We start from the raw sequence: 16,642 nt of genomic DNA, 5'->3' as shown, positions 1-16,642 counted from the left end.
AATCAAGGTGATCCTATAATGTGCAATGTCCTATAAAGATTTACGATATAGATTTATCTTGGTGTGAAGTACCTTGTAGCTTGAAAATAAAACCCTAGAAATGCCTTGAAAACAATTTTTGATCATTTCTGGAAAGAATTTCCAATGTTCTCTGTTATGTTCCAATGGTCTGTTAATTGATACATTAACTTGAAATAAATCATTATGTTATGTTACATAACATAACATAATAAGGGAAGATACACTCCTATTTGTTGCACCTCATGGTGTATAAAATTCTTACAGTGTTATACATGAGTGCACAGAGTTAATTAATATGTTGTAAGGCTTTGGTATAAATCCCTGCTGGACACAGTAAAGTGCATAGGCAAGATGATTTGCTCATACTAACTCAAAAAACATGCTGTATTAGAAACTGCTGGTAGGCAAACACTCAAAGCACAACTACCCACGTCTAGACCAGCAGGGTTTCAAGTGTTTTAGTCCACTCTGCTATGGTTGATCCATAAATTGGTGCCAGATTGGTGTCAAGGCAGCCAGATAGCCATTAGATTGGACAATCATCTCTTGTCAGACATGCCAGCAGTCTACTTCTGCTACAAGCTGACAAGAATATCTCTGACATATTGCATACGCATACACACACACACACACACTCACACACACACACACACACACACACACACACAAGTTCAAGCACACAGAAAGAAATACAATGTTACTCATAAAGCAGATATACAGTGTTTTATATATATATATATATATATATATATATATATATATATATATATACACAAACATGAGAGGTGTGTCTGCAGGTACAGAGCTGTCTCCTCTTTTGCTTGTTCTGTACTGTTAGTGTTGTTTACACCCTCAGGAATTGTGTCCCAGTTTTTTGTTTTTTTTTTAATGAGGAGGTGCATGTCCTTCCCTTGTTGAGTTACTTGTCACTGGCTCTCTTGCTACTCAGCAAGTAACTATCTCCCTCATTGCAGCTTTTTATATACTTCAGCATGCATGAAAAGAGACACTCCTATTTGATGCACCTAATGGTATATAAATCTCTTAACACCTAACACATGAGTGCACAATTGCATATACAGTGTTTGAGTCTTCTTACTTATGTTGGTAATGGGGTTTTAAGTGTTGGCTGTCCAACTGCTGCTAGTTTTGACAGTTCTTTCTGATGACTGAGGTTTTTGTTATTGGACTTTTTTCCCATCTTACTCTAAAACCTATTACAGCTAAGGGTTTAAACCAGCCAGTCAGGTCAATTAGCTGGCAAACCTTAAAAAGGCATAAATGAGATGGCTCGAGACATTCCATACTGTCATCTAACCCACTGAAAAATGAAAAACCCTTCATGAAACAACTCAACTAACAAGTATAGTCAAAATATATATATTTTCCAGCTGGGCAGTAGTCTGCTATGGGTGACAACATACTTCATTGAAATTAACTTTATCAGTTTGGGAGTCCTTCAAACCCAAAAATATGGGTACTGAACTAAGTTTGATAAAATCTATAAGTATTAGCACTAAACGAAAATATGTATCTGTGAGATTTTTCTTTTTTTGGATGTATAGATGTTTTCTGAAGACTTCTACAGCCTGTTGCCATGATGGATTTGATCTTCAAGAAATCTGTTAACAAAAGGAAAATAAATGGCAGTGGTGAAAATGTAAAATGATACTCGCCTCGTGATTTACTTGTGATATCACAGAATACTTGTCTTTGTGTGAGGCCCCACATAAGCGGAACATACACTACTATGTAAACTATCTTCAAAGCCAAAGTAGTGAGATAATGTCAAATATCTAGAAATGGTGCAGCAGTACAAACTGCTCTGCTTGAAAAGATAACACCATATCTCAACACAAAATCATCTGATGGGCCATAGAGATCCTTCTCTCCTGAACACTGAAATCATTTTTCATTGGCGTCATCAGGACTTTAGCATATTCCATCTATTGTAATGGTAAAACATTATTGCAGCATCAAACTGCCATTATAACTAAGCCACAAATAAATCCCTTCTCTGGCTGGAGGATAAAGGGTTATGTTTTTGTTGAGGCAGATGCAGATGCAAAGCGAAAACAGGTGCAATTTCGTCAGGCACACCTGGTTTTTCATGCCCTTTCATCTTTAGTAACACCCTGCGCTGAGTGGGGGAATGGCACAGCAGAAGTTGTGTGTATGCAGTTAAAATAAAATGCAGTGCAATTTGGAAATAAATTGTGCAGGACCACCACCTCTTATCAAAAATGGAGACACACTCAGATTTTCTTGATTTAACTGATGCCAGGTAGAAACCTCAATGATTCAGTGAGGGTCAAGAGCCTTGGCACGCTGCGGGAATTTCATTAGCTGCAGCCAATTTTTTCTGTTTATCACTCTTATGAGCTGCATATTAAATGTTGTCACTTTGATATAACATTACATTAATATTAATACAGTCGTGTATTACAGGTCTTTACAGCATGTTAATAATGGATGAACAATAATGCTTTCCATAGCTGTTTTTTATGTGTAGGGCCTTTCAACAGTGATTGTATCTTTACTCATCAAAAATTATTACAAACAGCACAGGTGTCTGTCCCAATTATACATTACACAGCTGATTGACTATTCTGGTTCATGGTCAGTGCTAGAATTAACCACAGAGGTGGTTAACACTTAACTGGTGGCCAGGTGTATGCTATTGATTTTTATATGGAAATGAACTGAAACTAGAGGCTTGGAATTGTTGAAATAATCAAAGAACCTAAACCTTTAAAGCATGCACTTAAAAATACTCAGAAACCATGCATATTCTAAATAGTTTGTGACTGAAAGGCTAAATGTTGAACCTGTATTAATATAACTCTTGAGGGTAGAACAACTTTTACATGGCAATATAATGATGCATCTGGTGCATCTAGTTTCTTATTGTTAGCCACATCCCCATGCATTTACAGTCAAATTTAGCAAGCCAAACTATTGACCATAAATGGAGCCAGGCAGATTACAGCTGTCTATGTTACTATGGGACATGTCAGAAGCTGTTATGTTACTATCATTTAATAATAGGAAAGGGGCACAATAATGCCATGCAGTTGCACAGGTTGTCTAATAAAGGATCGTCATTTAAGGCCATTATATAGACTGAAATGACTATTACTGAATGTAACATTACGAATGGGTGATCCTACATCCCAAACGTGTGTAACAATGAATGTGCATAAAGCTAAATGTTGAAGCTGCATTATAGAGATGCAACCTGAAATGGCTTAAAAAGCTAGATCAGAGCTTTGATTCCTTTAAACTTCCTGGTTGAGTTAAAAGGGATTTGGCTGCACATAACCCTGCTTTCCTTTTGACATTTTTAGAACTTGCACAGGGATCACTTCACAATTTTCATCTCTTCTGAAACTTTGACAACAAGCTGTCAGAACACTCATCCTGATCATCTGTGGATGAGAGGAAGACGGTCGAGGATTCCCCCAACAGCCTGCGCCTCATGGTGGAGGTGAGCTGACAAGTCAGCCAGAAAGGATCCTCGAAAGCAACTTGTGGATCAACCATGACCCAAATTCTATCAATCAGGAAATCGGAGAGCTTGATTCTTAAATGCCTTACATTGAATTTTAATCAAACTGAAATCGGTGATGTCATGACTAGTTGAATCTGCAGATAAATTGTACTTGTACTTAGCATACTATGGATGACAGGATTCAACTCCTGCAGAATATGGTTTAGCGTGAGAATTGAGTAACTCTCTTCTGAAAACCTAAATTTGTCCACTGTAATACTTTCTCATGCTGTGGGAAAAGCAAGGCCAAAACACAATGGTACCATTGACATCTAAATAGATCATCTCTGCTTAGCCCCTTTTTTCTATACTCCTGCAGGTTGTAGCTGCACCCAGCTGGCACAACAGCTTTTATTATGTTGCAAATGTTAGAATAACCTTGCTGTCACAGAATTTAATACAAAAAAGTTTATTCATTATGTTACCTTCTTTGACATGACACCCATATCCTCTTTCATTCATTACAAGTTGGAACAGAGTCTCACAACATTTTGTAATACTATCAATTAAAGAACAGTTTAAACTGGTGAAAAGAATATATTTGGAGATGAGAGGCTGTTAGAGTTATATGATTGTCATCTAAGAGGCTTGAGTTTGCCTATTGTATTTTATATATTTAATTCAAACTTCAGTTTTTTTGCCAGATCCTGATCGATCCAGATTGAATCAGAAAACCACACAGCCAGAAGGTTGGGCTTATTAGGTTTTCCTTGCAGTTCAGCATCTTGCTTTACCCAACATTGTCTGCAAAAACAAAAACAGATCTAATAACAAATCAGCAAAGACAGTCATCATACTTTGATTTGGGCTGTTGTGTTTCAATTCATAATGGAGAATATCATGGTTATACACAAAATCTATCATGGAAAGTTTATGATGCGCATAGGAGTTTTTGTTCTAAGCATCAATATGGTGCAAATGAGGCAGCTGGTTCCCTTCAATCATCTCTTCTAGGTTTCTCCAGCTTCATCCCCACCAGGTTTATCTTCCCAGTTGGCAAGCCTTTTAACAACCCTGTGCAGAGATTCCAAGAAGACCAGATTTGTCAGAATTCCTTTGCAGCCAGTGGGCAAAAGAACCCGTAACATATCCTGCATGGGGACACACCCTATTTTTCCATGGTAATAAAACTATACTGTATATAGTATATTTTATATTTGCATAGGGAGTATATTTTAATCCCTATGTAAATATAAAATATCAAAAAAGGCAAAGAGCAGTACTACAGCTTCCTTATTTGCTGGACTTTCTCTGGGAGTAATGTTGCCTTTTGACACGGAAAAGCCAGAAATGTAGTTGGCATGCATTCCTTGATATAAAACAATTGCGTAAAAACTTCTAATGAGATACTGTAACAGTAGATATTCAAAAATTCATTGTCTCCTCTGATGTGTGCATGTTTCCTTGTTTGAAAAGCTTTTTGCTGACCCACAGATCCTTCTGACCTGCTGCATGAAGTTTGGGTAAAGCACTGCACCCAGGACATGGTGTGGTGTAAACTAAATTAATCTAAAAAAAACACATCACGGTATACGGTATACAGTTTGAAAAATGCAACTGTAAAACTTTAAAACTGTAAAAATTGTTTACCCTATGTGTTAACAAATAAACATGCACTTTCTAGTGCTCCTGCTGCTGTATTAAGTGGCTCACAGTGTAAATAGCCACATACACAGTAGAGAAAGGCTTAGCTGTGATTTAAGAGGATGAATTTTCATTGTTTACAGCCCTTCAGCAAGAGCTCTCAATGTATTGATCTCCACAACTCCAGGGGTGAAGCTTGATAAAATGTTACTTTAATTTCATCGGTGGAAACTGTGCAGGGAAAAAAAAAAAAAGATTGTTGTGGAGAAAAAGAGAGACTGCAGCTATTACACCTGGAGGCTAGCTGAGCACTGAGGCCTTTTCTGTCACAGCACAAGAACCTCCATCTTTCACACACCCACACTTTGATCCTGCTACAGAGAAGAGCTCGAACAGGATGTGGACCTGCTACCCCGTGGGTATGAAACAAAAGGCCCTCTGAGGCTTGAACTATGATGAAACCAGCCACCCGAAAGAGTTCATCTTTATGAATCATTCCTGGGTGCTGAATTGAATCAAGCATAAATCAATTTGTATTGACTGGGATTTTTCCTGAGCCAAACATGGCAAATATGTTTTACTGGTACACATACTGTACATCTAAAATTGACTGTTTATAGTGTACTTTGTCTTATGCATGGTTAATACTAGCTTAAAGTACTACATGTCAGATTTTAGGCTCATATATGGCTTTGTTTGTTACTTCTGGAAAATCTTTAAGAATTCCGGTTAACCACCAGTTTCTATGTTTAATCTTGCCGAGACCGCCATGTTTTGAAAACAGGACACAGCCTAGTTGATATGCTTAGAAACAATGTAAAAGTCCTTGATTAGAATTTCCTTTTTTTTTCCTTTTTCTTGTGACAACTGACAACTTTTCAACAAAATAGTTTGGCAATATCGTGGCACAGGTTTCCAGAAAAATGACCAACTTTATAAGAATTGGCTGATTGCAGAGCTAAACCTGATTTGCGATAAAATAGGAATATGAAACAGTGAGCCAGTAGAACTCCTAAGTGTGACCTCTCTGGTGAATTTGCAAATGACAAACATTGTGTTTGCGTTTGGACACTGAGCTCCTGAGCAGTACTTGTTGCTTTACTAGCTCTTATGCCTCCACAGCTCATTTGCACATAATGCTGCTCTTCAGGCGACAAGCACAAGAGTGCAATTTGTATTTGCATGGTGCTTGACATTTACACATTGGGAAAGAAATTAGGCCCGAGTTAGGGTCATTAATTCCGTGAACAAGCTTGACATATTTGCTCTGATAACTACTGCAATGTGCATTCATGAAAAAGTAACAATGATGCCATCTGTATATGTACATACTAACATATCCTCTGTGGGTTTCACGGAGGAACAAATATGAAAATCTGGATTCCCAGTTGCCTTTCACCTACTCTTCTTCCGTCTTTCCTTAATTCTGCTATTCACAGGTGTAAATAAACACTTATATTCACATAAGCAAAGCAAAAAAATGCCTTTTTTTCCAAGCTGTTTTAAAGAAAACAAAGTTTAACAACAGGCAACAAAAACAGGAACACACTGACAGAGGTTGGTTTGAATACATACTGAATAAATGTTGTATTGTAATATATCTAATATACAGACTTATCGTTTTTCTTTGGAGAAAAAAAACAACAAACATAAAGTTGAAATAAGTTTTACCAGTTTAAGTTTGCCCACTGACTAAGAGTGGACATGAAATTGATTGAAATAAGGAGGCAGTGACTGCTCCTATAACTCCAGTGCACTTGCCCACAGTGTTTTCCTTCTATATGCCCACTAATCTCATTCTTTCCATTTCTGCTGATTGTTAACATATGTATGATGACTCACCAGCAAGATTTTTTTTTCCTGGATTCTTGTTTATTTGAAGTTTTTGATTGTGGAAGTGTTCCTCAATGAAAAGTCACGATGGACCATGTAACATTTTACAAAAAGATTGCTGACAGATTTTGCCCACAGTGAATGTTCAGGTCCTTATCTGGTCTACAGTACTTCAAATCATATCTTTCCAATATGGGCAAAGGTAGTAGAGAGAAACAAGACTTCAAACTGAAGCTTTCACAGCAAAAGCACATTACTCTTTACCAGCTCTTCTAGGTCTCTCTGTATATACTGAAACTTAGCTTTAGGAGATGAAAAGACCATCATTGGATCATCATCGTGTCATACATGCATAAAGCTGCAGCAGAATCTCATCACTAACATTGGCTCACTGCACAGAGAGGGTCTTTAACAGTGTTTCTTTAGAAAATCCTCCTAAAACAACTTAATAGCTTGAAGCTTAGCTGTTTTCCCTGCAGCAGACAAAGCTTTAGCTCAATATCCACTTCAAATCCACTCAACTTTAGGGAAGCAGTTGTTAATACTGATTCATACTGAGTATTATGTAGCAATGATAAACTCCTGAAAAAAGTGAAGTCAAAGTGTTTCAAACTAGATGAAAAAAGCAATAATAATTGGCATTTAGTAGCCTAAAAATTCAGACACATACCAAATAAATGCTATGTGTACTGACTGTCCTCCAGACATGTGTTGTATATAAATGCTCCCAATTGACTAATTTAATCCAATAAAGGCAGATTGGAAAAAATGTAACAATCATTGTGCTTTTGGTTGATTTGATAATTAATTTGACCATTTTAGGTTATTTCATTGAGGACCTATTGCCGCAATTGCACACATGAAAAATGGTGTTGAGCAAAAACACATGGTGGCAGATGAGCAAAAAATGTCCCCAAAAATGTTGTAAACATATTCTTGGAAGGACTTTTCAACAGTCATTGAAAGAACCAGGTAGGACCATTTTCAGAATGAGGTGGTATGTTGTGGAGGCTGTTGCTTTCTATGAAAAATAAGCCAATCGGTGGACTCTCGCCAGCAATCAGCATCCTTTGATTTGCACATTGACATCTCTACTCTTTCTAAAAGTATCTTTTTTTTAATTAAATTGGTTGAATCTTTTGTCAGTGATGTCAGAGGGGGAAAACATTAAGCTATGGTCTCATTGCATCTATTGTAAATACAGGAACTTCTATTGAACTCGATGTTACTTCCCTGCATGTTGAAATATAATAATTAAAGCTACTGTGTGAGATGTGACACTAAAGAGTCCTAATCAAGCATCTGTATGTCATTTAGCTGGGATTGAAAATGGAAGGCTTGGGGAGATGATGATATACGCAAGTTGGTGACAAAATGATGACATCTCAGCACTAAAGTAAGAAAAACATTAGAGATTAAAGTTCAAGTTATGAATGAGGACATTTACTGTAGTACTTGATAAGGAGATGGACATGTCAACTGAAAGCCTGCAGTAAGGCAAGCACAGCACAGCCCACATGAATAGATTGGGACTCATTCAAATTATATTTGCATACCTCAGGATTAGCTCTTAAAGATAGTCAAAGAAAGCTGAAAAAAACCAATAACATTTCTAGAGTTCTTTCATTCAACAGTGAAAAGAAAGTCGTGTGGATTTGATATCAGGCTTTCAATAACCTGCTTCAATAAGTGATTCAATTTATGAGCTGTTCGAAAGGTCATTGATGGTCATGAGTTGCTCATGATGTTGACTGCTTTTAGAGGAAGGAGTGACTGACAAATTGGGGGCAACAAGCCAAGGTTGTCTGCATTCAGTACTGACAATAATGACCCCAGCAGGGCTTTCCCTACCAAACACACCTTGGAGATCCCTCTCCCCTTTTCACTCTTTAAACTCTCTTTTCCCTGGTCGATGCACTATTTATATATTCCCCAGCCTCATGCTTTCTCATTATCTGTCAGCAGCATACAGTTCATAGCTTTCCCTGCAGCATCTCACTAACAGCTGTTTGTGAGTTTTTGGCCACTCCATTTTACCACCGATATGAGGGTTATCCCAGATGGATGAGAGAGATTCAGCGTAAGCTGTGGCTCACAGATCAATACTTGGCTATTGGCCCCCATCCTAGAAAAGGAAATGAAAAACATTTGAGATGCAGAGGAGAGATATCTTGGAGGTTCATGGAAACTTGCACAAGCTCTCACAGCCCACAGCACACACACTTCCATATTTGTGCGTGGTATTTTATAGTAGAACACAGTTTGGTACTGTTAATCTACTTACATTGTATACCATTATGAGACAAGGTTATCACTATATTAGCCTAGTAAACATAACGAGATAAAGATCAAAAGTTAACTTGTAAATAAGAGCCATCTATGCAAGGCATTTATGATAGTTTTTAGCAATTTCCTATAGTCATGGCCATCTGTCACTTTAATTGCTATTAACTCAAATGAGCAGAAAAATCAAACCTACGTTCTCTCCATCATTAACCCTGCACTTAAGGTATCGCAGACTTGTTTAGTTTCTGTTGGATGGAACATGCACTCAGCTTGCAGAGTTTGAAATGAGACACATGTAGATATATCCAGATGATATAAACAAGTTAGTCTCTGTTAAAGAAAAAATGGCCTTGAGAATAGGTATCCTTGTGCATAGAAGCAATGTCCTGTCAACAGCTGATCCCAAATAAAATATTCAGAGCTTCGATAAAACATTTACTGGGTTTCATGCATATGTGTGAGGATGTTTTCATCGGTAGCAACCCATACTTGTGGCAACTATCAAAATGTAATCTGTGGGGACCTCACCTCCCATGTGGACCAGTAAAAATGTTATTTTCACACGTCATATCTATTTTTACTTGCAGTTTACTTTCAAATTTACTTGTGGTTTGGTTAGGTTAAGTTACTTAATCATCTTGGTTTGACTTAGTCATAAAATTGATTTGGTTCAGGCATAAAGGTTTACTTGGTTAGGGTTAAGGAAACATCATTGCTTCCCAAAAATAAACCGCCTCATTACTGAATGACAAAACGAGGATTTTTTTATATTGGGACAGTCATGCTCCTTAATACAACTTGATCAATTTCAAAGTCAAGAAAGGGCAGAGTGATCCAAAAAGGAGAACTAGCCAATGCACTGACATGACATAATCATAATAAATAGAAGTTATGAAGTATAATGAGGTATATTTGAATATGTTATTGTAAGAAGCTTGTAGCCAAGAAGATTACAAACACGGTGACGAAGATGGAGATGAACCTGATTACAATCAGCTAATTTAAGCACAACTTATTTCTCTTTGTTCCATTATCTGTCAAAATATATCTATGTTCCATATACCATAAAGCACAAGTTTTTCTATTCTTATCTCATCTTGGCCCTGACCAGACGTTTACCAGTTGGGCTTTGATACCTACCTCCAACCTTGTTGTTCATTTATGCAAGAAACCTCTCCCCCTTCAGCCCTTTTGACCACATCTCTTCCTGACACTGCATTAAACGCAATAGAGAGCAACACTATGGAAATAATGAGGCTATACTCCTGCCTCAGCTCCTAGCCTGACACACCTCCTGAGGCGAAATCATCTGAATAATTACTATAGGTACCAGAGATCAGAGGGAATACAAAATATGCCCTATGACAGTCTTTGCTGTAAAATTAATATATATACACATTTATACGTGTGCCTTTTTTAAATTTTTTATTTAATTACTTAATCAGTTCATTTAATTTATTACAAGCTGTTCCGCCTTTTAAATCTTGAAGTTATTCTCCCACCAAGCATCTCCATCTCAGTCCTTGAAAACCAATTCCAAAGTAGTTACACGTTAAGAGGATATGTAAAATATAAATAAAACTACAATAAAACTTTCAAGATCTCATAAACCAGCATGTTATTCATAATGGCAAATAGAAAACATTTCAAATGTTGAAAGTTAGACATTTTACAACTCCATGAAAAATATTTGCTCATTTTGAATGTAATGGCGGCAATGTGTCTCAGAAAAGTTGGGATGGGAGCAACAGAGAAACAGAAGAAGGAATATGCTGCAACTAATTAGGTTTATTGGCAAAATCTTTAGACCAAGTATTGTTTTACCTTTGGACTAATTCTTCACTCTTTCACATACTTCATTGTGAAAGTGATGTAATTTGCATTCACATATATACAGCTCTGTGTACTTCAATCTTCTTTGATTATGTGCTCCATATGCTTGTTTGTTTAGCTGTTAAAGTTTATACAACAATAATTCCAGAGAAGCTATATTAGTCCAAACAGATGACAAAGGTTATAAGTTTGTGTGGATATTTCTTTGGGGGTTATATTTTTCTGTACATGTAAAAATTCTGATTGGTTAAGAAGCCTAAAGAGCCTAAAAACAATATTTGTAGTCCATGCTTTTCTTCCTGAAACAATATCATCATGAAACATAGCAGCATAATAATCATTATTCCTAGTGGCTAGTTTGCCTTGCATCAAGCAAACAATGAACAGCTGTATTACACATTTACTGTGATGGCCAGCTACAGAAACAGACCAGACTGAACTTCCTTATTAAAAAAAGAAGCTAAAAATATATATTTCAGACAGAAGGTGACAAGAGGTGCAAATTTAAAACAGAAGACAAAATTTTTTTTTCTTTTTTTTTTAATTATAATAATGAACCTGAAAATAAACATACAGTACTGTTCATACCACTGTTCCCTGAACAAGCCACTTTTGCTGTTTCACCTGAAGAATGGTTTCACAAATGGGCAGAACATTTGAAAGAAGCCCTAGAAAAATTGCCTAAGAGAAAGGTAAGGGAATAAGAATATTTCAAGGAAAAGATCACACTATAAAACCCAAGCCAAAGGAGCCTCTAGCTTGAGGGTTCTAAAAGGACACTCCTGGGTTTCTACAACTGTTTCCCGAACAAGCCACTTTTCCCTTCACACAGCCACCATGCACTTTTATTTTGATGTAAACTGGAGGAGCACTCGCATCAAACTCCCTTGGAGCTTTCATAGATTCTGAATTGGCCACAACAGGAAACAGATTCCCTCAGTCTTCTCTGTTCATACAGCTGACAAGACAGCCTTTAACAAGTGAAGCTAAGGCTATTGCACTGCTCCACTGTGGTCCTCTCAGCGATTCCATTTCTAAAATGGCCACTCAAGTGATATAGCAAGTCAGTTTGACAATCATGAAAGGTAGCACTAACAAGTGCAAGCTCCTGATAAAGAAAGCCCGCAGTGAGAGACTTCAGTGAAGTAAGGGAATGGGGAGGTGGTTCAAAAGAAAGCCAGCCAACCATGAAATGCCGAACCTTTACACAAGAGAGATGGTAGGAGACTGTGTTAGCGGGACAAAAAAAAAAGACAAAATCAGCACTAGGGAGTTGTGTTCTCCGGTACAACAATTTCATCATATTCAACAAAATATAAAATCCAACATTTCCATGTTTGTTGTGAGGGATTTAACATAGTTTCCCCTGTTGAATGATATTTATTCCGGGTTATGTCACATTCATAAAGAGCCTTTTCTTGGTCCAGATTCTGCTCTCTCATACAATAAGCTGGGAAAAACGTATTTTTTATTTTATTATCATTTTATTAGATAGTGGTGGAGCCTGAAGGAAAAATTAGGAGTTTATTGGCTCTGGTACAAAAGGAGCAGATTGAAAAGAGGTGAGATGATTGAACTCTCCTTTATTCCGTGATGCGTTCTTTGTGCCAGGCTGCACTGTCACTTTGATGTTATCTCTGTCATTTGAGCTGGACTCTACGCCTTCGGTGCCTCACAAAAAAGAATATAATACACCACCACAGGCCTTGATTAGGCCTGAGTGGAATTTCTCCTTTTGATTCACTGTGAGTGTCACTCAATATGAAAGAAGATCATTATAGTAAAAGCTTGGTGATGGATTTAGTATTGTGATAGAAATTAACTTCAAAGTGAATTCTAATTAATAAATTAGGCTCTACTAATTACTGCAAGAATACTTGCAGTAAAATATTTTTGAATATTTTCCAATACAGGTCGGCGTTTTATGTGCATTGATATTTAATCTATGTAGTTTCTAAAATGTAAGTTAACTAAAAACCAAACATCCTTAATAGCTTAAAAAAGGGTCAAATGTTGCTTGTGAAGAAATAGGGTGATAATGGGATGAATGGCTGAACCCTGCTCAATAAGGAGTATGGAGGTGGCAGAAAGAAGGGGGTGGTGCAGATGGAGGAGGATGAAGAACATCTTTCAAGGCTGCCATTACCGGAGTTATTCACACACTAAGGAGCAAAAAGAAACCTTTGAGTGGGCGGTTAGGATAGTTGAGGTCTGATCACAACCTCCATTAGCAAAGAAATAAGCTGCAAATGGAGCAGGGGGGCTGTGTGAAGAGAGGAGCAGTATGCTAAGAGAACATAATGCCCCTGGCAGGCAACCGAGACCCACTTCACAGCTCTTCTGCCTGGACTAAACATGTCAAGAGGCTACAGGACAAAATAACATAGTCATCAAAGACTGATGTAACCTTAGTTCAAATCCCTGTTATATAAGACAGAACGTTTTTTTACTTTAAATTGATAGCATTTGCAAGTACTAACATGTAACCTATACCATTTCTTTTATAGTTATTTTATAATCTACATAACACAGACAAGTTTAGTGTAATCAGCAAATGCATGTATATGATAGCTGGACAGTATGCACTGATACAGGACATTATGCAACCTTTTGTGCATGTATTATTAAAAGTAAAACAGATATTTACAGACAAATTTACCGTTTCAATAGTTTGAAAGTGACTGTTTCATCTGTTATTCGCAACACAGACACATTTTGCTGACAGACCCACAATCTTCGCTTAAAACTAAGTTTTCTTTATACTGGGTAACACAATTTGCCTGAATTGAGGATGTTTGTTGATCGGCTTAATTCCGTCAGCAACATTTTTATGCAGTATGTCAGTCACTGGTATTGTATGGTAAATATTGGCATTTATTCATAGAAATATTTAAAATTCTGTCATGGGTGGTAACCCATGACAGAATTTTATACACCATTGAACACATCTTTTGATTCCATATACAGCATTCATTTTGAGTAAGTAGACATTTCAGAAGTTTTAGCTGGTACTGTATATGTACATGATAGTTTCAAATCAAATCATATTTAAACTGGCTTCCTCTGAAGAACCTGACCATGCAGTTGTTACATATGGGCTGGACCAGTGCATTGCCATTCTAACTGCATGTTCAAAGACTGATGACTCCAAAGACTTCCAGCTGATCCAAAACACTGCAGTAATACTGATTGTTACTGTTATCGTCTCTACCCTGGCCTCCTGTCAACTCTGTATTAGAATTTAGAATCCTACTTATCACGTATGAGGCTCTCATTGACCAAGTTCAATCCTACATTAAAAATCCCATTGTTTCCTTTTAGTACAGAAGAGCTCTTAACTCTGAGATAACAGTTTCAGTCTTACTATTGTATCTCAGAGTTTTTTTGCCTTAAACGAGAGGCAGAGCTTTCTCCTATGGAAACACCTCCTGGTCTAGAAATGTTGACACTTCCTCTGCCTTTAAGATCATGCTTAAAATTTTCCTAGTTGATTGAGCTTTTAGGCTTATAGTAGGGTGCCAAAATATTTGTGCCAGTTTTTTTATTTGATTGCCATATGGCAAATATCTTTATGGAACATTAAGTATTGTTAAATTTTGTTTGATTTCCATGACTGTGCTCTTTCACACTTTGAAGATGTTAATTTTGCTCCCAAAAAACACTTTGGGTTGCACCTATGCTTGAAAGGCTTTAGTTGAGTTATTGTCCCTTTACAATTTTGGGTTGTATCACCACTGTTTATTTTGTCATTTATTTCATTTGTTTAAGTGCAGCTTTGTACAATTGTATTTTGCCTAAATGTTGGAATTTTGCATTTCTTTTATGATTGAGTATAAACAGGGGAAAAAAAGTAAAGGATTGGATACGAATCATTGTGATATTCTGAAGGGAGGTATCTCAGCTATCAGTTATGTCAGTGTGTGCACATTGTATTAGCAAAAAGGGAAATGACCGTGTGCAGCCAACATACTGTAAGATCATGCCTCAGTATGTTTTGCAGTATAGTGTACCTATAGCTGATATATATTCATTTATAATCCCTGTTGTGCAATTCTGTAACAAAATCCACAGGATTCTGGGTCAATCCTCTATAAATGAATTTCATTTCATGGCTTAAGTCGAGCAGTGATTAAGCATTAAAAGAATTTGATTTAAATGCATGGTACAGTAAATGAGGCAGCTCCTTTTAACCCCAGAGGTAATGAATGAAGAATAAGATGGCCATTCCTGGTCTGGGCTGTGAGAATTAGGGACATGAGGACAAGCGGAGGGAAGAAGAGACGGTGATTCTGATGGATACTCCTGTCTAAAACAGGAACACAACTCCCCATGTTCCTCGTGCTGATTGATTTGAGTGACTGGTGGAGGGTAGGGTGGAGGAGTGAAACTAGAAGCACTATCTGTGCTGGGTGAGGTCTTATCTCTCCCTTGACTGTCTAGTCTACCAAAGCTTGGTTTATTTTGAAGAGAAGTAGTCAGTAACAATGACTATATTACAAAAATTGCTACCTATAAATCACATTAAAAAATGTATCCCAGTATGTCATATATGACATTTAATGTGGTCAACAAAAAGAGGATTCTAAGCATATGGCATACATATAATTTAGCCTCATAAAGAGCAAAAAGTACAAATACTTTTGTAATAAACTGCAAAGACAGATTCCAAAGGAGGGAACTTAATATCTGCTTCGCCTGAAATATGTCATCTGATGTAAATTTGTTCTCACATAGAATCAAAATTATAATGCTGATGAGTGAGATATCTGTGTGCATGAATTCCTGCTTAATGGAATCCATAACCTTCACGAAATGCAATTATCTGGTTGCAAATGGAAAAGTTTTTGAGAAATGTTCAGACATCCCCAATGGAAATAATTCAACTTGACATAAAAACATATTCACCTATATACATCTAGCACAGATACCAACATGAAATGCATAATGCAGGTTATTGCATGCATAACAGACAATAAGAATAGAATAGTGTGCTTACTGATGTGTAGAGATGGCCCTCCCCGTTCATGGCAATGTATAACCCTGTCTTCACTGACTGAATGGCGACAACTCTGAGGCCCACAGGAATAAGGTTAAACAAAGCTGAAAAATATATGTAAACACAAGCATTTATGAATAAAATTATAATAAAATAAAATATCATTGACATAGGCAGACCTAATAGTAACTAATTACTGAATTTATGTAATCTCTAAAGAGGAATCACAGCATAGCTGTTGGACATGCAGTCTTGGCTACCCAGTGGTTCTAAATAAGCAGCTGTAACTGGAGTCACCATTGGTGTATGGCAGATTTAACAGCACCTTTGTTGTTGCAGCAGCTTTGTCAGATCTGGTTGGTAATAGCTATTATTTGTTCTGGTGAGAAACAACAGCAGTGGCCTGGCTGTGACGTCATGAGTGTGTATATGAGAGCTTTAATAGCACACAATGACCTCTGCTAATCCAGTAAATGATTGGTACTAGGAAGTTTGGAGATTGGGAGGAAGTCTAAAAGAACTAAATGGAGAACTATGGT

At 37.1% G+C, this 16,642-nt stretch overlaps 1 protein-coding gene across 3 annotated transcripts in view; it reads right to left on the bottom strand.

The window, feature by feature from the left end:
* The window catches only part of fgf14 (fibroblast growth factor 14), a 115,707-nt gene that overhangs the window by 10,622 nt on the left and 88,443 nt on the right, over positions 1-16,642 (bottom strand). For all 3 annotated transcript variants that reach the window (XM_072396598.1, XM_072396600.1, XM_072396599.1), the window contains exon 3: positions 16,104-16,207. In XM_072396598.1, coding sequence (XP_072252699.1) covers positions 16,104-16,207 — 104 coding nt within the window. The remainder of the gene's footprint in view (positions 1-16,103; positions 16,208-16,642) is intronic.

The sequence above is a fragment of the Leuresthes tenuis genome, unplaced genomic scaffold (assembly GCF_036924035.1).
Source record: "Leuresthes tenuis unplaced genomic scaffold, fLeuTen1.0.hap1 SCAF_12, whole genome shotgun sequence".
Taxonomy (NCBI): Eukaryota; Metazoa; Chordata; class Actinopteri; order Atheriniformes; family Atherinopsidae; genus Leuresthes; species Leuresthes tenuis.
The sequence above is the reverse complement of the archived record's forward strand: the minus strand, read 5'-3'. Positions and strand labels throughout refer to the sequence as shown.